General features: G+C 42.9%; 3 protein-coding genes across 3 annotated transcripts in view; 2 read left to right on the top strand and 1 right to left on the bottom strand.

Annotated features, from left to right (window-relative positions):
• Positions 1-5330: 5330 nt before the first annotated feature.
• Positions 5331-9943, bottom strand: nop58 (NOP58 ribonucleoprotein homolog (yeast)). Its single transcript, XM_079236583.1, has 15 exons — positions 9811-9943; positions 9231-9307; positions 9077-9129; positions 8491-8615; positions 8274-8410; positions 8017-8081; positions 7730-7864; positions 7315-7460; positions 6992-7118; positions 6645-6808; positions 6414-6548; positions 6054-6115; positions 5821-5966; positions 5625-5728; positions 5331-5535 (listed from the first exon to the last, which is right to left on the bottom strand). The coding sequence occupies exons 1-15, from the start codon at positions 9853-9855 to the stop codon at positions 5485-5487; spliced, it is 1572 nt and encodes a 523-aa protein (XP_079092709.1). The 5' UTR covers positions 9856-9943; the 3' UTR covers positions 5331-5484.
• Positions 9944-10635: 692 nt separating this feature from the next.
• nufip1 (nuclear FMR1 interacting protein 1) lies at positions 10636-14829 on the top strand (the record flags this gene model as incomplete). Its single annotated transcript, XM_079236827.1, has 10 exons — positions 10636-10867; positions 11689-11762; positions 11858-11962; positions 12054-12116; positions 12198-12274; positions 12396-12488; positions 12621-12793; positions 12969-13103; positions 14010-14260; positions 14374-14829. The coding sequence occupies 10 exons, from the start codon at positions 10636-10638 to the stop codon at positions 14824-14826; spliced, it is 1656 nt and encodes a 551-aa protein (XP_079092953.1). The 3' UTR covers positions 14827-14829.
• Positions 14830-15665: 836 nt separating this feature from the next.
• The window catches only part of LOC306752994 (cilia- and flagella-associated protein 47-like), a gene marked incomplete at both ends in the record, with an annotated part of 68840 nt that continues 61569 nt past the window's right edge, over positions 15666-22936 (top strand). Inside the window, 17 exon segments of the mRNA XM_079236826.1 lie at positions 15666-15809; positions 16410-16567; positions 16712-16827; positions 17841-17979; positions 18134-18218; positions 18690-18830; positions 18963-19132; positions 19362-19468; positions 19673-19902; positions 19988-20195; positions 20680-20908; positions 21098-21250; positions 21362-21572; positions 21676-21763; positions 21974-22190; positions 22283-22527; positions 22605-22735. Of these exon segments, the coding sequence (XP_079092952.1) occupies positions 15666-15809; positions 16410-16567; positions 16712-16827; positions 17841-17979; positions 18134-18218; positions 18690-18830; positions 18963-19132; positions 19362-19468; positions 19673-19902; positions 19988-20195; positions 20680-20908; positions 21098-21250; positions 21362-21572; positions 21676-21763; positions 21974-22190; positions 22283-22527; positions 22605-22735 (2772 nt within the window).

Below are 22936 nucleotides of genomic sequence, written 5' to 3'. Positions count from 1 at the left end.
AGCGAACAAGGCCTCACCGCTACCCCACATAGGACTCTCTGACCACATCACCGTCATGCTAATGCCACTCATACCCATACAGACCCAGAGTGAAAGTCTCCAGACCGGCTCTGAAGCAGGTCCAGGTATGGCCAGACGGGGCCTCCTCCGCTCTCCAAGACTGCTTTGACTCAACAGACTGGGGAATGTTTAAGCAGGCAGCCACATACAATAACCACACAGACATTGAGGAGTACACAGACACTGGTACTTCTTACATTAGTAAGTGCATTAATGATGTAACCCATCACCACTCGGGCTAACCAGAAGCCGTGGCTGACAGGAGAAGTCCATCGGCTGCTGAGCGCCAGGAACGAGGCCTTCAGAGCCGGGGATGGAACTGGCCTGAGAAGAGCGAGAGCCAACCTGTCCCACGGCATCAGGAAAGCAAAACAGGAATACACAAACAAGATAACTTGTCACTTTAAAGACAGCAGAGATACACAGAACCTGTGGCAGGGCATTCAGACCATCACGGACAATAAACCCGTGTCACAGACCTGCAGCCCCACCTGCCCCTCTCATCCTGTGTGACTTCCCCGTCGACGCTGTGGAGTCCTTCCGCTTCCTGGGCTCCATCATTTCCCAGGACCTCAAGTGGGAGCTGAACATCAGCTCCATCACAAAGAAGGCCCAGCAGAGGATGTTCTTCCTGAGGCAGCTGAGGAAATTCAACCTGCCAAAGAAAATGATGGTGCAATTCTACACTGCCATCGTTGAGTCCATCCTCTGCTCCTCCATCACTGTCTGGCATGCTGCAGCCACTGCCAAGGACAAGGCCAGGCTGCAGCGCATCATCCGCTCTGCGAGAGAGGGTGATTGGCTGCAATTTGCCATCCCTCCAGGTCCTGTCCACTTCCAGGACACTGAAGCGGGCAAGAAAGATCGCAGCTGACCCCTCTCACCCTGGACACAACCTGTTTGTGTCTTTCCCCTCTGGCAGGAGGTTGAGGTCCATCAGGACTAAGACCTCACGCCACACTAACAGTTTCTTCCCGTCGGCAGTCGGGCTCATCAATAGAGCCCGGGTTCCCCACTGACTGACTACAGGACTATTCTCGGACCATTCTTTCGGACCATTTATTTTTATTTTTATTTTTATTCCTTTCTCTCCTCCTACCGGTCACTCCACTGCATAATTCATATTTAAACACTCATGCCACATACACTTAACTTTAACTTTAACTTAAACACACACGTCACTTTAACATACACTTACATTAATGTTATCTGTTTTCTGAGCACTTTATCCGTATCTGATTTAGACATCATTGCACTGTTGCTGTCGTTGATTGTTGTTTGTCTCGTCTAATGTCTAATGTCTAATGTATGCACCTTCCGCCTAACTAAATTCCTCGTTTGTGCAAACATTCAGCGTGAAGAGGACTCTCTCCACTATCAACACCTGCAAGGCAACAGGTCCAGACAACATCCCTGGTCGTGTGTTGAAGGACTGCGCAGAGGAGCTTAAGGATGTCTTTAATTCTTCTCTGTTCTTCCATCATGCTTCAAGGCCACCACCATCATACCTCTGCCAAATAAATCCACTCCGTCCTGCTTTAATGACTATCGTCCAGTGGCACTGACCCCGATAATCGTGAAGTGCTTTGAACGGCTAGTCATGTCACACATCAAATACATTCTACGGAGGGCGCAATCTGCTCTGCTCTCCACCCAGCCCTCACCGACCTGGACAAAAAAGACTTATATGTGAGAATGCTGTTCATAGACTTTAGTTCAGCATTCAAAACCATAATCCCACAACAACTCATTTGCAAACTTGACCAGCTGGGGTTCAACACCTCGATGTGTAACTGGCTGCTGGACTTCCTCAGTGAGAGGCCACAAGCAGTACGTGTCGGCAACAACAGCTCGAGCAGCATCACACTGAGTACAGGGGTCCCTCAGGGCTGTGTGCTCAGTCCACTGCTCTTCACCTTGCTGACTCACAACTGCAAAACCACCTACAGCACCAATCACATGGTCATGTTTGCAGACGACACAACTCTGGTCTGTCTCATCACCAAGGATGATGAGACCCACTATAGAAAGGAGGTCAGCTCTCTGGAAAGTATATATAGCACATGCAATACTACACTAGGGAGTGAACAATTATTGGTTCTTCATCCTATTTAAATTATTTATTTTATTTAAATTATTATTTGTACTTATTTATTTATGCAATCTATTCAGTATTATTATCCTTATTTCCCCTCTTTTGTCTTGGAGTAAGCATCATTTGATGTCTGTTGTTGTTTCTGTGTGTTGTACACTGTACCTGAATATCATGTGTACCAAGACATACAACTGAACAATTGACAAAGAATGTGACTGTCTGAAAATATATGTTGTTGTAATGTTGAAAACTAAATAAAAAGTGAGTTCAAAAAAGAAAAAAAAGGAGGTCAGCCTTCTGACCACGTGGTGCGGAGACAACAACCTCCTTCTAAACAACAGCAAGACCAAGGAGGTTGTTGTTGACTTCCGGAGAGGCCACACTCAACACCCATCACTGATCATCAACGGTGCTGAGATAGAGAGTGAGCAGCATCAAATTCCTGGGGCTGGACATCAGTGAGGACCTCTCGTGGACAGCCAACACAACATCACTGGCAAAGGAAGCCCAGAGGTGCCTCTACTTCCTCCGCAAACTCAAGAAAGCAAGAACCCCACCCATCATGTGCACATTTGAACGAGGCACCATTGAGAGCATCCTGACCAACTGCAGTACTGTGTGGGGCGGAAGCTGCTCGGACTATAACAGGAAAGCCCTGCAGCGCATAGTGAATGCAGCTGGACGGATCATTGGTGCCTCACTCCCCTCCCTGCAGGACATATATAACACCCGCCTCACCCGCAAAGTGACCATGATTGAGCAGAAGGAATCATCAGAAACTCACTCCACCAGCTCACTCTCTGCTCAGACACACTGCAGTACAACCTGAGACACAGCAGAGCGGACAGCATCATCACTCACAGAACACGTTTCTTTTACAGCTTCTTCCCTGCCACAGTCAGACTGATGGTAAAACTAAACTATTGAAATATGTGTAACAATAACCCAACATTACCTCACTTATCATGTGCAATATGTGATATATTATTATCTGTGAGATCATGTGTCATATACCTTCTGATAAAGTTGCAATATTCTAACTATGCAATATAATATCCCCACATAACTTTCTTCCACCTCTCAAAATGTGCAATATTCCCATATAACTCTCTCCTTTCTGCTCTTTTCACAATTTAGGACTAGCCTATTTATTTTAAATTATTAGTTCTTTTAATCTATTTTGCACTTTATTTATCTGTATTCACTTTATGTTGAACAGGAAAGAAACAGTTTTTCAAATCTTCTGCATGTTTGCACATGAGGACAAATAAAGCTGACTTTGATAAGCTTCCATCATTATCAGAAAACACTGCATATGGTACACTAATTATATCTATCGATCAAGCCAGACAAAACCCACTAGTTCGCTAAACTTCAAACATGTCTTAAAGACATACAAACCTGGATGAACTTTCTGATGTAAAACTTAGAGAAAACTGAATTTTACGAGGTCTAGAACACGGAACAAATCTATTATCTAATGATATAGTTGCTCTAGATGGCATTGCCCTGGCATCTAGCACGACCGTAAATAATATCGGAGTTATCTTTGATCAAGACTTGTGCTTTACCCTCCCAGATAAAACAAATCTCAAGGACTGCCTTGGACCGCACTAGAGAGCTTATAGTCCCATATTACCCCACTAGAGAGCTTATAGTAGCATATTACCCCACTAGAGAGCTTATAGTACCATATTACCCCACTAGAGAGCTTATAGTAGCATATTACCCCACTAGAGAGCTTATAGTACCATATTACCCCACTAGAGAGCTTATAGTACCATATTACACCACTAGAGAGCTTATAGTAGCATATTACCCCACTAGAGCTTATAGTAACATGTTACCCCACTAGAGCATATAGTACCATATTGCCCCACTAAAGAGCTTATAGTAACATATTACCCCACTAGAGCTTATAGTAACATATTACCCCACTAGAGCTTATAGTAACATATTACCCCACTAGAGCATATAGTACCATATTGCCCCACTAAAGAGCTTATAGTAACATATTACCCCACTAGAGAGCTTATAGTAGCATATTACCCAACTAGAGAGCTTATAGTAACATATTACACAACTAGAGAGCTTATAGTCGCATATTACCCCACTAGAGAGCTTATAGTAACATATTACCCCACTAGAGAGCGTATAGTAGCATATTACCCCACTAGAGAGCGTATAGTAGCATATTACCCCACTAGAGAGCGTATAGTAGCATATTACCCCACTAGAGAGCGTATAGTAGCATATTACCCCACTAGAGATCTTATGGTACCATATTACCCCACTAGAGAGCTTATAGTACCATATTAGCTGTGCTCACTGAATGCAGGGTTACTTGTGGTTCCTAGTCTTAAAATGAAAGATGGGAGCCAGAGCCTTCACAGCAGCACACTGCTCCTTAATTACCAAGGATGGGTTAAATGCAGACCAATTTCCCCAAGGGAATTTATAAATGATATTTTCTTTTTTTCTTCCTAGTTAGGGTTCAGGTTTATAGTTAGTTATATAAAATACTCCCGTTTTTCTTTTTGTAATGTAAGTGGCCATTAAGCTTATATTTTATATGTGCAGCAAATGTTTACCTGATATATACATTTTGTCAATAAAATCCTGGCCTCACGGGACAGATAACTATTTATTTTCAAACAATAAAGTACATGTTATATTTATCACTAAGTGGTATAAATGTTCCACTTAACATTGACCATTTAGGAGTATGTAGATGTGTTTCTATTTGTTAATTAAAAACTCTCCTTACATTCTAGTTTTTTGTCTTAAGTCTTGCTCCAAGTAAAGCAACTACATGCGATGGAAAAGGAGGATAGGAACTAAAATGACCACCCACTGTAGTCAGTCTTGCATTGAAGTAATTTCTGTGTATATCGATACCTCTGTAGTGTATACAACCCAACCATAACAAAAGTGTTTATTTCACCAGGCAGACTTCAGTCTTGGACAATAAAAGGCTTTGTCACAGTAGAATGGGGGAATGCTGATGAATTTAATATGCGTCTGATGTAGATCGGTTTACAATTAAAAACAAACAAAAAAACAGCCAAACTAGGCTAGAGCATTGGGGGAAAATATATATATAAATATTTACATTTTCACTGGAATAACTGGAAATCCAATAGTTTTAAATCACACCATATTCAGTCAAAGGAGATCGTAGGTTGAATGTTCTTTAATGTGCACTTTTTTCTCCTGATGTTCAGAAACAGGCACTCAATACAGCTTTGCCCTTATTAGATATAAATGTATGACACAAAACTAAAATGACGTAAAAACTAAAACAGAAAATATATACACTCTCCACTATTTCACTCATCTCCCTCCTTGGTCTTCTTTTTCTTCTTCTTCTTCTTTGTTGACTGGAGAGAGAGAGAGAGAGAACAGAAATGAGCACAAAAACAAACCGTGGTACTCTCGTATGAAAAGTCTTTAGATCAGATCCCTATACCTCTGTAACTGCGACCTCTTCCTCTTTTGCTTCTTCGGGTTCCTCCTCCTTGTCCTTCTTTTTCTTCTTCTTTTTCTTAGGAGTCTCCTCTGGTGCTTCTTCTTCTACAGAACATGCAGAAAAAAGGATATTGAGCATCATAATCTTCATTGTGGGCACTTCACCACAAGGTGGCATTTGTTTCCATTCTACCCACCTTCTTTCACTGCTTGCTTTTTGGCCTTTTTGGATTTGACAATCGGTGTTGCAGGCTCCTCAGCCTCTTCTACCTCCTCAAACTTCCTCTTCTTTGAGGTAGAGGGAATAGTAGAATCGCCGGATGGATCGTAAACTCTCACTTCACTGTGGAGAAACGAGAGGGTCAACATCTTTCATATTTATATGTGGGAATATATAATTGTTGAGAAAGGGCTGTTCAGGAGTATTAACCTCTTGTGCTGGTATTTGTCTGCCATTGCCATTGCTTTGCCCGTTCCACTGATTCTTCGGATCTGAGAAGAAAAATAAATAGAGACAAGATAAGATGACCAGCATGGAGAAAGCCCAGAGCAGATACAGAAACCAAATTAACCAGCACTTAGGGCTTTTATTTGACAATTTATCATCTTTTAATAGTCACATTGTGATGAAATAATTTGATATTGTGCACATAAGCAAATAAGTCTAATTTGTGTATCTTTTAGCAACTTATGTAAGATCTCAAGACAAAACGTTTAACTCTGACCGGCTTTGTACATTTGAGCGATAAATTTGACAAAAAAAAAATCTTTCTCTTGCAGTTGTACTTACTCCTTTCTCCTCCAGGTGGCGCAGCCTGACCTCCAGTTTGGCTCGGTTCTCCACTCCCATTTCGGCATTGGTGTCCTCTCCCAGAGCGTCGTAGCGAATAGCCAGGGCTGCTTTAGCTGCCAGCATTCTGGAAATCTGGAAAGATACAACAAAAAACAGCGGTCATGTTTATGTCTAACTACCGGACTGACGGTCATCACATAGTCCAGCCACACTTCCTTCTGCTCTTACCTTGCCCTTATTCTTGGCACTGGTCTGGCCCACGAGGGAGGCATGGTAGATAAGACCGTACTTGGGTGTGTCTTTGCGAGTCTTCAGGGCCCTGAACAGAGCTTTCTCTGCTCCGAGGATCTGTACCGTGGAGGCTGGATGCTTGGCCAGATTCAGAAGGGAACCTTGCAGCAACAGGAAAGACAGGTTAGCACGTTGCTCTCCCCGGTACCTGCTCCTTGGGCCCAAAGACACAAGCTCAGATGAGGTAGTGACTTAAAACCATCAGTCTTTATCAGGAAATCGACATCATGTCGTCATCATCACCGCTTGGCTGGTTTTCACGACGTCACCTCTCTACGACTCACCTGCATGCGAGATGAGACGGGCTCCGACCAGCTCGCCCACCATCACGGTCAGGTTGGGGGCGATGGCCGTCATTCGGTTCTTCAGGTACTCGTACAACTGAGTCCGGTACTCTGTGATGTCAATCACCTACAGAAAAAACAAGATAAGACTTGTATTACAGCTGGCAGTAGGTAACGGGGTCAAAGCAGTGCCGTAACCTGCGACGTTCAGATGAGGTAGTGACTGAAAACCCACATGTTGTTTCAGGGTAAAGACGACATGTCGTCATCATCACAACAGTCACTTGAGCTCTCCGATGTTGACCGGTAAGAAAGAGACAAACCTGATCACACAGGTGCCTGATGTTGCCGATGTCCTGCTCTGACACTTCTGTTCCCATGGAGATCTCGGCGGCTAGTTTGACCTCAGCCTCGATTTCCTCGGGGAGGATGTCAGACAGATCGGAGCCGGCCACGTTTGTGCGGTCGCCTAGGAGACACATTTGGTTACTCAGGAATTGTTGGTTATGCGTCTTACAGCTGATCTAGTAACCATTGTGGAAATGAGCTCCTGAGGAGTACCGCTGAACTAAACTGTTACACACTCCAGCATTTCTGCTGTTTGCACTCGAGCCTCTGGTGCACCAAACAGAACAATTATAATCTCTTGAAAGCCTTCTAACTTTGCAGTAGTGCAAAACTAAAATCACCGACATACCTCTTTAAATAGTTACGTGCAAATGCAAATATTATTTTTACCTATTTTGCGGACAGCTTTGCAGTAGACCATGTTGTCAGTGACTACCTTTCCCAGCTCAGGAAAGTGCCAGCCGTACCACTCTCTGCAGCGCATCACGTAGTTGTTGAGCTCCTTATCCAGGTCATCCAAAAGACCTGAAGAGGCAATGGCGCAAATACAATCCGACTATCACTAAAGCTGCTTGTGACCGTACTTCTGTTTTTTTTCTTCAGTCTATTAATTGCGAAAATAAGCAAAAGAAAATGTGAGAATGCAAAGGGGTAATTAGTTCTATATTGTTACTTACAGATGGCCTGCACAATCATAGTGTCCACTTTGTCTGGACTGAACTTCAGCTTGTAGCGGGATAAACTGGAGAACACAGAAAAGATGAGTTATTAATGAGTTATTTCACACAGCATTTCGTATTCCTGCGTTTACGGAGATTTCTGCCTCAGTGGTAGTGACGAATGCTGAGTATAATCCACATGGGAGGTTTCAGACAGCAAGGGTAATCATAAGCAGCACCACGTTTATGAGTCGACGGGTCTGCGCGTTACGTACCTGTGAGCTAATCCGAGAGACATGGCGCTGATCTCCTTGGGGGGAAGGCCAGTGATGAGGCTCTCCATCTGACTCCTGATGCACCTCATCAGCTCTGCTACGGCAGAGTTGTGGACACAGCTCAGTTCCAGCTTTTCCTGAAAACCAGAGCCGGTTAGGAGCCAGAACTCTTGAATTTAACGCGTGGGCTGACATGCGTAGCAATCGAGTCACTTACTTTGATGACCCCGCCGAGTTTTGCATCGCTGACAGCCAGCTGCTTGTGAGCCTCTGTGGCCACAACCTTCTTTAGCAGTTTCTTCAAACTCTTGCCAATTTTTCCCTCGGTAAGGGCAGTGGCAGCTATGTGGCAGAGGTTGGGAACACCATGTTGAATACACAAACAAGTGCATGAAACCACAAAACAGTCAAATAGGCTCACAGAATTATAGTTAACATCTGATCCAATCCTTCTTTAAAACCACATGGGCCCTAATAAGGGGACCCTAGGATTCCAAATTCTAGAATTTGTACCGTTTGCCAGCTTTACTCTTAAACAGCAACATATACAGTGGTAATAACACATCTGAACAATATCTTACAAGTGTTTATTTTCATACAAATATTATTAAAATAGACATTGTGGTTGCCGATATACTCCTTTTTTAGTTTGGGCATGCAACTTTGCCCAATTAGAGAAACAATTGCTCCGTTTTGTAAGGTTAAATGTTTCATCTTCGCCATCTAGACTAAGTGCTGCCATTAAATTACGTGGTCTCAGAGGAATATCTCATGCACATAAACGCAAAGACAATTCTCGTTACCTGCCAAGGCCTCTGTGGTGTCCTGAAACTTTTCAAAGTGCTTCAGCTTCACACTAGCAGGGGCAGAAAGAAGAAAGTGTCCAAACATGTTTTATATGAGCTACAGTATCACATGAGGACATCCGGGTGATTTCATGGGAACTTCTTTACTTACATTTTGTTTGCCTTTTCAGGAGTTTCAAACTCCTTATACAGGCTGTCCACTTGCTGCAGCTTGGATTCATCAAGGACCTGAAATATAACAGAAACTCTGTTAGTTGCCATGCATTAAAAAAAACTGGCGGGGTAACACTAGTATGGAAATGTCTAAATGTATGGCTATAAAGTTACATTCTCCTCAAATGGTGGTATTGATCATATCACGGGTTTCACTAAAGTTGCAAGATGGATGTGACCGTTGTGCTTTGAGAGGAGTCCCTTCCCGTAAGTTAACTTGGCCTCAACATGCACACGTGGTTACAGGGCCTCTACTCTATCATGCTGCATTAGCTCAAACGTTAGCAAAGCATTCGTCTCGTTACATACAAAACGCTAAATTAGCCCGTGCACGTGCCTGAACACAAGTAAAAAAACATTATTATTTAATTATAGTCGCTATCGCTAACGTTACATACGAATGAAGCGACGTGCACGTGGGCAGCTAGCCACGAGGCTAACCTAAGCTAACGCGTGCAGCTAATGAGTACAAAATGAATTATTGTTTCTGTGACACGACACAGAGGACGGATACACACCTTGAATATCGCATATCCAGCGGCGGTCTCGAACAACACGAGCATGTTGCCGGCAGCTCAGTTCCTTCAGCAGAAAGTGTGCGATCTCTAAGTCGCGAGCCTTCTGGCTTTTCCACTCTCCACGCTGCTGCTCTCACTCTGTGTGAGGCGCACGCGGCGAGAGGCGAGCACCAGGAAACTACTGGGTTGCCAGGTCCGCTGCCTCGATATTCCCCGATATCAGAAATTATTTGTGATGTTATGTTTGATTTAAAAAACTACCCTGTATGGAACATTGATTTTCATCTATATGAAAAATATCAACTTTATACGTCATTAGCAATTCAACACTACAGATATTCATGTTTCATTGAATAGTTAACGCAGTGAGTTGGCTACTGTAAAACGAGGTACAACCTAATTTATGACAATAACTGGAGGCATTTTTCAAAACATATCGGGCGTGCGGCTACTTTATGTACAATTATGTAAAATAATGTAAAATAAATTCCACACGAGTTTTCTCCACAACCTGGCAACCGAAAATATGACGTTCGTGTCAATTCTCGCGAGACATTTTTGCATGAGGAAATAATACTTTTTTAGTAAAACATAAAACACAAACATCATTGCAGTGGAGCGTGGCATATCCAGCTTTAAAAAAAAACTTTATTTAGCTTGTGATATGTGATATGTTTGTTGCACTTCCTGCTCTCCCGGAAGTGACGAACGTGTGCGTAAACTCGAGGCAAAACATGCACATGTGAGAGCTGCGTGGCGAGAAACCAACATTTACTTCAAATACACTTTCACTGTCGACGCGAAGAAAGAACTCGGGTGCGAAGTATGAATGAACATGGACACTATCCTGCGCCGGACTTCGGCTGTCCGCCTCCAAATTCCTTCCAAAATTTCCAGCAGCCGCACGCGAGCGGCTTCCAGCCCAGCATGTGGATCTGGGGAGAGACGTCCGAGCCCGGCCGAGACCAGAGGGGCCAGGCGGGACGGCTCCACGGCGGCCAGGCGGAGTGTGGTTTCCCCTCAGGCCGTGGGAGCTATGGACAGAGACGTCCACACGGTGAGTAGTCTATACATATAGATTACGAAAATAATCATTAAGTATTGTCATAATCATATAGAAAACAGCTAAAAAATATCACATTTTACCAAATTTTACTTGGATTTTCAAAATCACAACCATCCTTAGTGTCAGGGATATCATACTGTAGTTTGATTGATGTCTCTGTTACTCATACAGGCTGCATGGGTTCCTGAAGTAATTTGACTATGAGGAGTTAATGCATCTGCCATCATGACCATATTAGTAATGTTTTTTTTTTTTTTTAGACATCCAATCTTTTAAAACACTGTGGGGGAAAGTATTAGTATTGGTGTCAAAAACGTGCAGTATTCTCAGCCTAAACTGAAATTACCCCAATGACATCATCAAGGTTGTTTCTCACTTGACAAGCTGCCTTCAGAAGACACAGTTTATCATTGACGGGTGAACCAAGCTTGAATTGTAAAATTGGCAAAGTGCTCCTTTTTAATAGTCCCAAAGAAAATATTGTCACATTATTATTAAGAATGAAGAGATATGGTAAATGGACCCGTACTTGTGTAGCGCTTTTCCGACCACTCAAAGTGCTTTAACACTACATGACATCATTCACCCAGCTACCATGCAGGGTGCCACATCAGGATAATCATCCATTCATACACCGTAGGCGCAGCTACAGGAGCATTTTAGGGTTAAGTGTCTTGCTCAAGGACACATCAACATGGGTTAGCGGAGCCGGGGATCGAACCGCCGATCCTCTGATTGAAGGACGACCCTGCTCACCACTGAGCCACAGTCAACCTGATGATGTGTGTTTGTTTGTGCTATGCCGTCTTCAGGTCAAAACTTTGGTCGTGAATGGCAACGCGGTGGGAGACAGAGTTATGGAGCCCCCAACAATCAAGGGAAAAAGGTACTTATCTGTTGAAACACTACCACTTTCATCATTGTTTATGAAACAACAGCAGTACGCTCTACAGCCACAGCTGATCTGTCTGTAATCCACAGCAGAAAAACAAGAAAGAACCAGAGTATTCCCATTTCTGCGACACATGTGACCGCGGCTTCAAACACCAGGAGAAGTACGATGAGCATGTTTCTCAACATGTCACGGTAATTTAATATTTCCTTTAAAGTCTAGAATAAAAGTCTAGATTGCTTATTGTTATTTTTTTCATTTATGGAAGTCAAATCTCTTTTGTAGTGTTCTGTGCCCGACTGCACCTTCATGGCTCATGAAAAACTAGTCAGCATCCACTGGAAAAACGTAAGTGAAACAACTCGCTGTGTGTCTGAAAACTCTTTTCCCTTTTAGTTAATATCAGTCTTTTTAATGTCCCGACTGCAGAACCATGCACCGGGCGCGAAGAGGATCAAGCTGGACACACCGGACGAGATTACGAAATGGAGAGAGGAGAGGCGCAAGTCAGTATTCTAATTTATCTTTGAACTATTAATGGCATTCTATCATGAGACGATCAACATTTTCTATGTTGTGTTTGTACATAGATGTAATGAAAAATGTAATAACAATTTGACTTTCCAGAAACTATCCAACACTTCAGAATATGGACAAGAAGAAGAAAGTGATGGAGGTGCGGGAGGAGACAGGTGCCGTTCTGGAGACAGCTCAGTTTGGGTAAATCTACAAATGCGTGTGATCTTTCTTTCTTTCTTTCTTTCTTTCTTTCTTTCCTTCTTTCCTTCCTTTTATTGCTAACAGAAACAAGAGTATATCAAGACTCACTCAGAGCGAATATTTTACTTGCAGGCGGATGAGAGGCAGAGGGCGGGGTCGAGGCCGTGGCTGGGGAAACAGAGGGTCCCGTGGACGTCACCCTCAGGTCCCTGACCCATCCAGCAGTGCCGCAGAGAGACCTCCGCCCCTCACCCAGCCCCGCAGGGACTTTGATCCACTGGGAGCGCTGGCCAGCAGCGATCATGGTGAGTGACTCATCTGACATGCACAGGATCCCGGTATTCAACCAAGACTGTAAACTGTCCCCTAAAAAATGTCCGTGCGCGTTTATTGTCACGTCTTGGTTCGTTTAATATGGTTTATATAGTGGAAGAAGGCACAACTGTAATGGTAATTCATGTGTTTCTCATGTGCTTCAAGATTCTGACCGAGAGGAGCCAGCCCCTGAGTCCAGACCTGGTTTCCTGGTTGTGGCTCCCAAACGGATGAGCTCAGCTCTGGGCTCCCTAGTGGCCAACTATGGCTCCATGAGTGAAAGTGATGAGGAACCAGATGGTGAGTTTGCCGCCGTGCTCAAGACTACTTTTTGTACAGCAACATAATCTTTACAAACAAACACCACTTTTATGATTTTTTTTTAATTTTTTTTTTAAGCTTGATGGCAATCGGCTGAAGGAAAAAGCGACTCTTGGGGTATAAACGACCTTCACCATGGTCACATGACAGCCACACATAAAAGCTTCAAAAATCATTAATGGTGCATTTACTATTAATTTTGACTATTTCATGTCGTAGAACAGATCGTTGCTTGTGTTAACAACATACCTTATTTCATAGAAGAGGGAGCAAGGGTTGCAAAAGCTTTTAGGACTCATTCCTGCAGAACTCTGTTCTCTGAATGAAGCACTTAAAGTTGAGCACCATATTTGATGAAGTTGATGCACTTAAATAAAAGCAACCGCTAAATAAATGAAATGTAATGTACTTATACCTTTCCTGTAGTGCTGGCATGTGCCAGGAAGAATAGGCATACCGCACTAAAAGAAGAGTGGCATATAAGTTTTTAATCTTTTTAAGTGGAGAGGTGACTTTGTGTTGTGTTTTTAATTAAATCATAGCATTAAGGCGTTCCTTAATGCTATGATTTAATCCTTATGCGTCTGGAAAATCGTATAAAGTATGGAGATTACAAGTCGATAACTCCCAAGTCTGGAAATGTTTGTAAATGGGGAAATTACACTTATTCGACCTCCATATAAATAACTAGAGTGACACATCTTTGGTCATAACTATTCATCTGAACTCTAGATAATGAATAAAGTAATTGCATTCGACCCCAAAAAAGACTATCATAGATAGGTTGTTTTGATTCTGTTACACATTGATAGACAAAATACAAATTGGGAGATATACATGTAAAAGGAAAGAAAAGAAAAAAGATTCTTTTTTCTTGTGTTTCAGCCATCCCTATTCAGAGAGCCAAAGACCTTGTGCAAGAAAACCAGGCTCTCCTAAATGCAATACCGCGAAAGCCTCAGGACAGAGGACCGTCTAGGGGCCCGGAAACCTCTTCACAGGTTACAGAGGCCCTTCACACTCCTAACGGCGGAAGAGGAAGAGGGGGAAGAGGACGAGGATGCAGAGGAGGAAGGGGCGGTAGAGGAGGATACCAAGATACACCGCAGACGCGTCGGCCCACTCTACTCGAGATGGTATTATTATACAAGCATATAATCGCAGGATTTTAAATTGAGATAATAAAATATTATTTAAATGTAGATGATCTAGGTAATGCAGCATCTCTATTTTCTTTCACTCTGTTTAGTTGCTGGCCCCAGATATCCGCCACGAGAGGAATGTCCTACTGCAGTGTGTGCGCTACGTTGTCCGTAGCGACTTCTTTGGCCTGGAGAGCAGACCTGAAGACCAGAGGGGGGTGAAGGATAAAGTCCCACCAGCGATCTCAGCCGGAGAGGCAGGGAGGTTTACCCCTCTGGTTGGTGCCCAGAGAAGTCTGGCAGAAGTTAATAATCAGGAGGAGTTAGAAACAAGTAATGCTGTTGTAGTGGACCAGTATTTGCGTACACGCTCAGAACCTTCTCAGGATCCTCCTGTGGACTCAGCAGCCAGTGGGGAGTCGGTTACAGGACATTTTATCCAAAATGCTGAAGAGACCACTGACCACAGGCTCTATTCAACGGGCACAGATGAAATCAGATCTACTTCTAACACTTATGATGATGAAATATGGGAGAGCCCTGGTGCTGTTATGTCCTAGCAAATCACTGAACTGGATTGATTATCATATTCATTATTTTGTTCTGAAGCATGAAAGTGAGACATCTGTCTTTCAAAGATTGATGGTAATACTTTAAAGTTATTTTTCAAGGACTATTATTTTTGATATGTTAGTTTGACTAACAATATCCAGTTATATTTTTGTAACATGCTTTATAATGAATAAATATGTTTTTGTTATGCAATAAATCGTATAAACTATTGATCATATCAGTTGTACAAATGTTTGTTTTATTCTGTTTAAGTTTTATTTCTGGCTATGTTTATGATGTAGTTTGAGTTAGAAACCGAAAGGAAATCATGTTAATTATGTGTGTGATGCTCTTTATTATATCATATTTGCAGTAACAAATATCACAACATAAACATGTGTTGAGTAAAGGCCAGAAAGATTAGATTTTAGGTTTATTAAACTATCCATTTCGCAAATGATTAACGCCACACCAATGGAAAGATAGAAACTGAAATTAATTATTTTTAGGAAACTTTTTGAATAAGGAAACTGTATTGGCACTTATGGTGTAATAACAATACATCCCTCCGATATAAACACGACGCTTTGGTTCTATATATAAAGGTTTACTGGCAGCATTGTCAAAAGCAGCACCGTCCACATGGACTGCGCAAGGTTATAAAACGAGCGCCCCTCCGTCGCCTGGAAACCACTTGACGTTCGGGTAGCAACAGTACAGTTGACTATCGGTATGCGAGTCAGTCAGCAGGTGACATTGGACAACAACTTGCCATTCAAGTTGCGTTAATGAGAAGAACGATACATGTGTGGCGTCTGTAAGTCGGTAGCAATTAGAAAGTCCTATAATGGCGGAAAGTTGTGTTCGTGTTGACCCACCGGTTGTCGAGTTCAACGACGTGACAGTCGGGCAGGTCTACAGGAGGACGGTCACGGTAACGAACGTTGGGAAAACGTCGAAGAAAATAAAGATGGGAAAACCTGCGTTAAAGGTAAAGGAACGTATGAGGTGTTTATTTATTTAGTTTTGTATCAACTAACAAGCCATACAAAATTAAAGAATACAAATGACGCCATGTTAGCTAAATGGGGATTTGGCGTCAACGCTAGCTTAATTGCTCGCTAAAGCCTCGTGCGATAAATGAAGCTAACGGTAGCTAGTTAGCGCTCTGAGCTAACGAGCTTTAATTAGTTTACTTTAAAAATGGACATTGTTGGTTTGATACAAAACGACCACATCCTATAATATCAACCAATCCAACTATCTATCTATTAATCATTAGTCAAGGTATTTATCATCCTAGCATCCTACTATTTTATATCCTAGCTAGATTGTAAAATTGGTTGCAAATATTTGTTTAGTAGGTATTTTACCAGCATAGTACTCCTTTTCCTCCTTTTTAAAAGTTTCTAAAGTTGTCCCTCAATTCTCTCACTGCCTCCCGACTATACAGTATTAACACTTTCTAAATGGAGATGCACATGTATATCTCTAAATCTCTAATATCTGCTATTTGAATCTAAATATACTGTTCTTTCTAAACATGTGATTGATGCCTTTTCTTCTTCTTCTACTTCTTTTGCCGTGCAAGGTGTTCAAGTTAACAGCATCCAGCACAGCCAAGGTGGTGGCTTCTGGTCTTGCTTTAAGCGGCTTGCTAGAGTTTTCTCCAGAGGAAGAGGAGGAGGTCAGAGACTGCCTTGTGATTCATATAGATGATGCAGAGACCATCACAATACCTCTGCTGGGGTGAGCAGGCTACACATATGTTATAAGCATATACTTACATATATTAAGTACCAGACAAACTGCCTATGGCATTTAATGTCCATGCAGACATCACCACAACACTCTGACTTTATATATTATATTATAACCTACATGTTCCTCTAGGTTCCCCAGGGCTTGTTCTTTCCTAATGGACTCAGTACTAGACTTTGGGTGCATTGCAGCGAGCAGTCAGGTGATCAGCAAACATCACCATGTAACCAATCAGGGATCAGCACCAGGTAAATTGAGCCGGTCTCTCTTGGCCTGGAGATACTGATTCCTAAATTGTTCATGTGATGACATATTAATTTACTCAAACAAAGACTCCATGACTCCTCAAATTCAAGTAGCTCCTGTACATGACACCTATCACCAGAAAGCTTTTTAAATGCCCGACACTGCAGTTACCTCCTTTTGACTTAGTCAGAATAATGACTTAATTTATGGATATTAAAGTGGTTGAAATCTTTCAAATCAAGAAATTTGAGAGAAAGTTGTGGGACACACAAATGAGGAAACTTTAGAACACTCAGATAATAAACAATTATATGTTACAATGCTGAAATATGCCCAAAGAAGTTATTATTATATGTTTTTGTTCTTCTTTCTTTTGAATTAGAACAGGTTCTATATCAGTCAGTGGCTCTTACAGCAGATTCAAGAAAACAAGAAACAACACTAGACTATATACGTATGCTCTGATGAAGCTACTGAACTGAGACTGCGACACTAATATTTAATATTATGAAAACATAATATTGATAGTGATGCAGTAATATATATACTTCTGTTCCCTTATGAATACATCATTATGGACTGCATGAGAAATAAATCATGAAACCTTTTTACACAACATTTCATTCTATTAAAAAGAGAATGTTACTCCTCTGTTAAACTCAACCAGTGTTTCTTTTATAGTAGAACAGATGAAGTAAAGTGTGAATTATTCCTGCACAGGTTAATCCTCCGTTGGGCAGATTGTTATTACTGCGTTACAACTCATGTGTTGTTAATGTTAACTGGTATTTAAATTATCTTAAATGCGCTGAGCTTTTTTATACTTAATACCTTGCCAGTGATAAAATATGTGTAAGTATGTGTGCTCTGTTAACCCATGAACTATCTCAAGTGAAGATATCTGTCCTCGATTTCGTCATATATTAAGACAATGAGGATCTTATTCCGCAGTAGGGACTGTTTACTAAATTCACTAATGTTAATACTCATGTATTAGTGTGTGTATGCATTTAAGGTGTGTTCCAGGTGCAGTACAATGGAGACCCCTCAGTTACAATCTCACCCTGCAGTGGAGTCGTAGCAGCTGGCGCTGCCCAGTGGCTGAAAGTGGAACTGCGCACAGACAGACCCAGGAAGATTAATGAGAAGGCTCTGTAAGAAAGACTTTACAACAATAGTCCAAGATAACTGTCAACACAGCATGTATTGAAGGGATCAGACACTTAATGCTCAGTCACATATTTTAGAATTTTACAAAAGTATAAAATGTTTTGTTGCTCTACCTGAACCCTATTCTTTTTGTCCCAGGTTGAAACTCCAGAATCGCTCTGCTGTAGTTCTCAGTATAAAGGCTGAGGTGGTGGACCAGAGTCTTGAGGTTTTGGACCTGCAGGTAATTCAGTGGTCCAAGTGGAATGCATATATTACTGAAGCTTGGATGGTATACTGTATACCATGGTATTTAGAAATCCAGACTTTGTGATTATCAATGCTGTCAGAAATTCAAACGTTCCACTTTCTATGATACAGTATTGATGGCGCGTGCTGTGCACTAGAATACATCAGTATTCTAGTGCACGGCACGCGCCAGCAGAGATTAGTCTCTATGGTCTGACTGGCAGCTGAGCTGGGAAATATGGCAACTGAGTGTTTTGGGTTTAGTCTTCTTCAAAGTACAGAATTAACATGATTTTATTCAACTGCTAGTCGGCTTCCACCCTGCGTATACCATTATGTAAGGTTGGGTTGTGTGTAGCGTAACATGGGAGGTAACCAAGTGAGTTCACATTACAGTTTAGGCTATTTGTCGGTGCATAAATGTTACAACTCTGGCTTGATTGCCCCCCAAAAAAAACTTTCACAGGGGGCTCCACTGTCCTGTCTGTGGTTTGGACCTGTATATTTCGGGACGTCCCGCGTGGAGAACGTGGTTCTGAGAAACAATGCACCCCAGGCATGTGACTGGGTTGGCCTTCTCCAGGATACTGCTGCTGGGACTGAGGCGGTGAGTGATGCCCTCAGGGAAAGTATGTGTAGCTACAGACGTTGTGGGGTTGAAGCAAGGTAGCAAGATAGGTTGGAGGGCAGTTGTAATGAACTGAGAATAACAAAGGCTTGGACTGTGATTGCTGTGTAGGGTGTAGATCTTCAGAAGAGCACAGATGGCGCCCTGCTGGAGGGAATGGAGAGGTGCAGCCCAGTGCACCACAACGTCTCTCAGGTCTTGGTGTGCGTCCCCAAACAGGGTAAACTTGGACCGTATGACAAAACCAATGTGGCTGTGTGCTTCAGCCCCATGAGCAAAAGGTAAATTGTGCTTGAAAACCCCAAAAGATATGTTTGTGAATTTAATGTGAGAGAGTGTGACAATGACCTTAATAAAATAGCTATACAGTAAAATGTCCTTTTAAGTGTTGAATTGTCAAAACAAGAGAGTGGGTAAGTAGTGAATGTAAAATGATTGTTGATGAATGGGAGAGAAAATAATTTACTTCCCGTCATGGAATTGAACACCGGTCTCCCGATTCTTTCTCAGTACAAGTGATGAGGGGAAGCGTGACCACTCAGCCAGACGGCAGGACTACTGTCTTTACCTGCTGTTTGAGTCGGTGGGAAGCAGATATGGCTTCACTCAGCATAATGGTACTCAAGACAAACACACACTCTCATATCGCATTGCATATTATAGTCCAATACGACCCATCACAAGTGCTCAGAGTACTGTTTTCAGCCAGACAGTTAGGTCAAGTAACTTAATTCATTGATGAATTACCTGATGATTAAAGATAGCTGATATTAATTATAAATAAGTACAATATGTGACTGATGTTTTTCTTTCTTCTTTAGGTAACAGCAGTGTGGAGCTGGCAGTGACAGGCTCTGGACTGCCTGTGTCTCTGGTGCCTAGTCCCTCTCGGAAATTTGATTTCCTCACCTGTGTGACAGGTCAACGCGTGGACCTGCTGTGTGTACTGCAGAACCTCTGCCCTCAACTTCCTGTCAATTTCCGCTTTCGCAAATTGGCACATTTCACCACCAATCCCTCCACTGGCACAATTGCCCCTGGGCAATGCCAGGTAAGGATGGCGATTGATTAATTTATTCCGAAATCTAAGCAGAGGAGCATATGTGGGAACTTTTTTTCTCTGTTGCATTCCTCAGGATGTAGTTTTGACGTTCACTGCGCGGCAGCAAGGGAGCTTCCAAGTGTGTCAGAAACTAGATGTCTTAGGTCATGCTGTTCAGAGGGATCGCAACCCCACTGAAGATGTTACTGGACTGGAGCTTCTCTGCTTCCACACCATCACTCTTAACCTGTCTGCTGTGTGCCGTAGTGAGACCACACACCCCGTGCCTAAACTGAACCCTGGTGAATATTGAAGTATAAATCCCACAAAAAGATCGAAACCAATAATGTGTCTGTCTCTGAATACTTTGCTCAGAAATGTCCTAAAAGAGCCAACCACTCTAGTTTTGAGCTCAAACAGGAGAACATTGTGACTGTGTGTGGAACTGTTTTCAGCTGTGGATTAATCTACATTTGGTGCTCTAGTGAGTATTTGTGGCAGCAGGATGTGTGTGTGGGACCGAGCCAAATATACTACAATGTGTGTGTATTCATAATGTGTGGCTCATTGCCGTGTTTTTAATAGCTTTTGCGTTATGGAACAGAGGAAGAAGATCTATCAAACTTTGGTTACACACACAATATTTATTCGTAGATACATTAATTGTTGTTTTTTATCTTCTCGTGGGATTTTGTAACTGAGAAAAATATGTCTATAAAAAGCATCATCAGACTTTAGATAATCTTGACACGCATATCTGTCCTGCTCTAATTGTCTGCATCACAGGCATCACTCCAGCGGTGACCAACCCAACCGGATCCCTGCCTCACGTTCGGTCCAGTGATCTGTCTCGCTGCCGCGTGATGTTGCCCGTCGCTGTCCTCAGCGCCAACCAAACACGACTCCACAAACATCGCAGGCAGAGGAGTCTGAAAACTGACGGGGCGGAGTTCCTGGCTTTTCCTAATGACCGCGCCACGAGCATCAGGCCGGCCTCCGCACACAGACAGTACAGGTAGCGCACTCGCTCTATATCGTCAACCAACATGGGTTTGAAACAATCAAAGAAAGCAACCTTAACATTTCCCCAAAAGATTTGATACTAGATTTTACATGCGCTAAATGCTACAAATATTTTAAAGTTATTGTTGTTAAAATTACTCCAGTTTAAAGATTCCACAGTTCCTCCCTTTATCTTGTTCAGGACCATCTTCACCGGTGTACACCGCTATCACTATGTGGACACCAGCTATGCTTTCACTGAGGAAGAGGAGGAGCAGAGGCAGAGGCATCGACAGATTTACGCAGATTTCTTTGAACAGCTCAGAAGAATTCGGCTGCAGAAGACCAACGAGAGGTAGGCTGTCTGGTGGATTCTCTGATTGCTGACCTGAAGGCCAATCTCAAGCTTTCCTTAATATAGTTGGACAGTGAATGGTGCCGTTGGATCTTTTTTATTGGTTTTTAGACAGCAGGTCGACGTGGAGGACAACGTGGATATCGGGATGGTTTCTTCTCATGGGCTCGTTCCACCTTCGCTCCGCATCAGTGACCTGGAGAGCATTAATATCTCAGAGACCAAGCCAAATTACAGCCCCGCTTCTCCAGCAGCCAGACGTAGCTGCCCCAAAGACATGACATCCATCAACCGGCAGGTTAACAGTCAGGTCAGATCAAATGTGGTCAAGAGGTTAACTATTTAATACTGACTGAAATTTAAATGCAAAATTCAGGGGAAAGTTATCTTTCTTTAGCCGTCTCAATCTCTTGCGTTCTCTGCAGGTAATGAATGCAGTTCCCTCCACCAGCCAGGAGGTGGCAGACTGCAACAGGACCCTGACAGCTCAGGAGCTCTACCACGTCGTCATAGGTTAGATATTCAGTTCAGAAGGGCTGCAGTCAGTCGGTTTCTATTCTAATAATAGTGTGTGTACAGTCTGTATATTAAGTAGTAGTGTGTGTGTGTTTGCTATGTGTTATACTTGATAGACATCCTATCAAATCATTTACAAGTTATTAATGAAGAAAAATAGTTTTAATGTTGAAAAGGGTCAAGAAAATGACACTATTTCCTCATCAGGTCCATTGTCGGTGGATTTTGCCGAGGTGTGTGTGCACTCAGTGTGTATTCAGACGCTAGAGCTGGTCAATCATCTGTCGGTGTTCGTCTGGGTGCAGCTGGAGGTGGACTGCCCGGAGCTACAGGGCTCCTCACCCCTCTCGCACGTCCTGCCACCCCACTCCCTCAACACCCTGCCGCTGACATTTCAGAGCAGCAAGCTGGGTCACTTCTACAGGTTGGTGAAGGAAGCAGCGCGCACACACTTTCATTCCATGTGACTCATTTATTGCAGTTATAGTGCAATACAAACACACCTCTTTCCCCCAGACCTGTATCCTTCTCTGTGAACCAGCAACACCCTGGTCAGATTCTGGTCCAGGCCCAGGTCGTCTCCTTGGCCCTGGAGCTGTCCACCGACCTGTTGGTGCTCCGCCCCACCCACACGTGGCTCGCCCAATCAGGATACAGGAGCTCCGTTACCCTTCGGAACCAGCGTAACCGCACCGCAGAATTCACATGGAGGCCGTTAGTCACAGAGAGCGGCATCCTTTTCTCCATTCGACCAGCTACAGGTGCTCAGGCTGCAGCTCGATTTTAGTGTCTATTTGAATTATGGCTAATACATCAAATGTGCCCGCTCCTTTGCCAGGTTCTGTGGAGCCATACAGGGAATTGGACTGTGAGGTAGTGTGGCATCCCTCCTTCAGCTCTCCATCTGAAGGAGACTTTGACCTCTGTGTCCATGAGGGCAACACACAACGCCTGCACTGTGTTGCTAAGGTCAGGCCCTAAAATAGGAAAGATGACTTTGTCTTAACAACCTTTTGACTTGACCAGTTGAGTGCTATGGGGGAGATTTAGGTCGAAACAACACTGCATGTCCGCTATGTTTTCAACAACTACTATTACTCTTTGCCTCTATTCCACATCGAGACAAGTCAAGTAATTTCAGGTTACGGTTTGGTTAAATTTGCTGACTCA

The sequence above is a fragment of the Taurulus bubalis genome, assembly GCF_910589615.1.
Source record: "Taurulus bubalis genome assembly, chromosome: 21".
Lineage (NCBI taxonomy): Eukaryota > Metazoa > Chordata > Actinopteri > Perciformes > Cottidae > Taurulus > Taurulus bubalis.
The sequence above is the reverse complement of the archived record's forward strand: the minus strand, read 5'-3'. Positions and strand labels throughout refer to the sequence as shown.

Bases quoted from the DNA above. Each gene is read 5' to 3' on its own strand.
- nop58 (XM_079236583.1), bottom strand. From the start codon at position 9,855: ATGCTCGTGTTGTTCGAGACCGCCGCTGGATATGCGATATTCAAG. The intron at 9,308-9,810 runs GTGTGTATCCGT...GTTATATTTCAG, and splicing joins CTGGATATGCGATATTCAAG to GTCCTTGATGAATCCAAGCT. The intron at 5,536-5,624 runs GTATAGGGATCT...CTCTCTCTCCAG, and splicing joins AAGAGGTCGCAGTTACAGAG to TCAACAAAGAAGAAGAAGAA.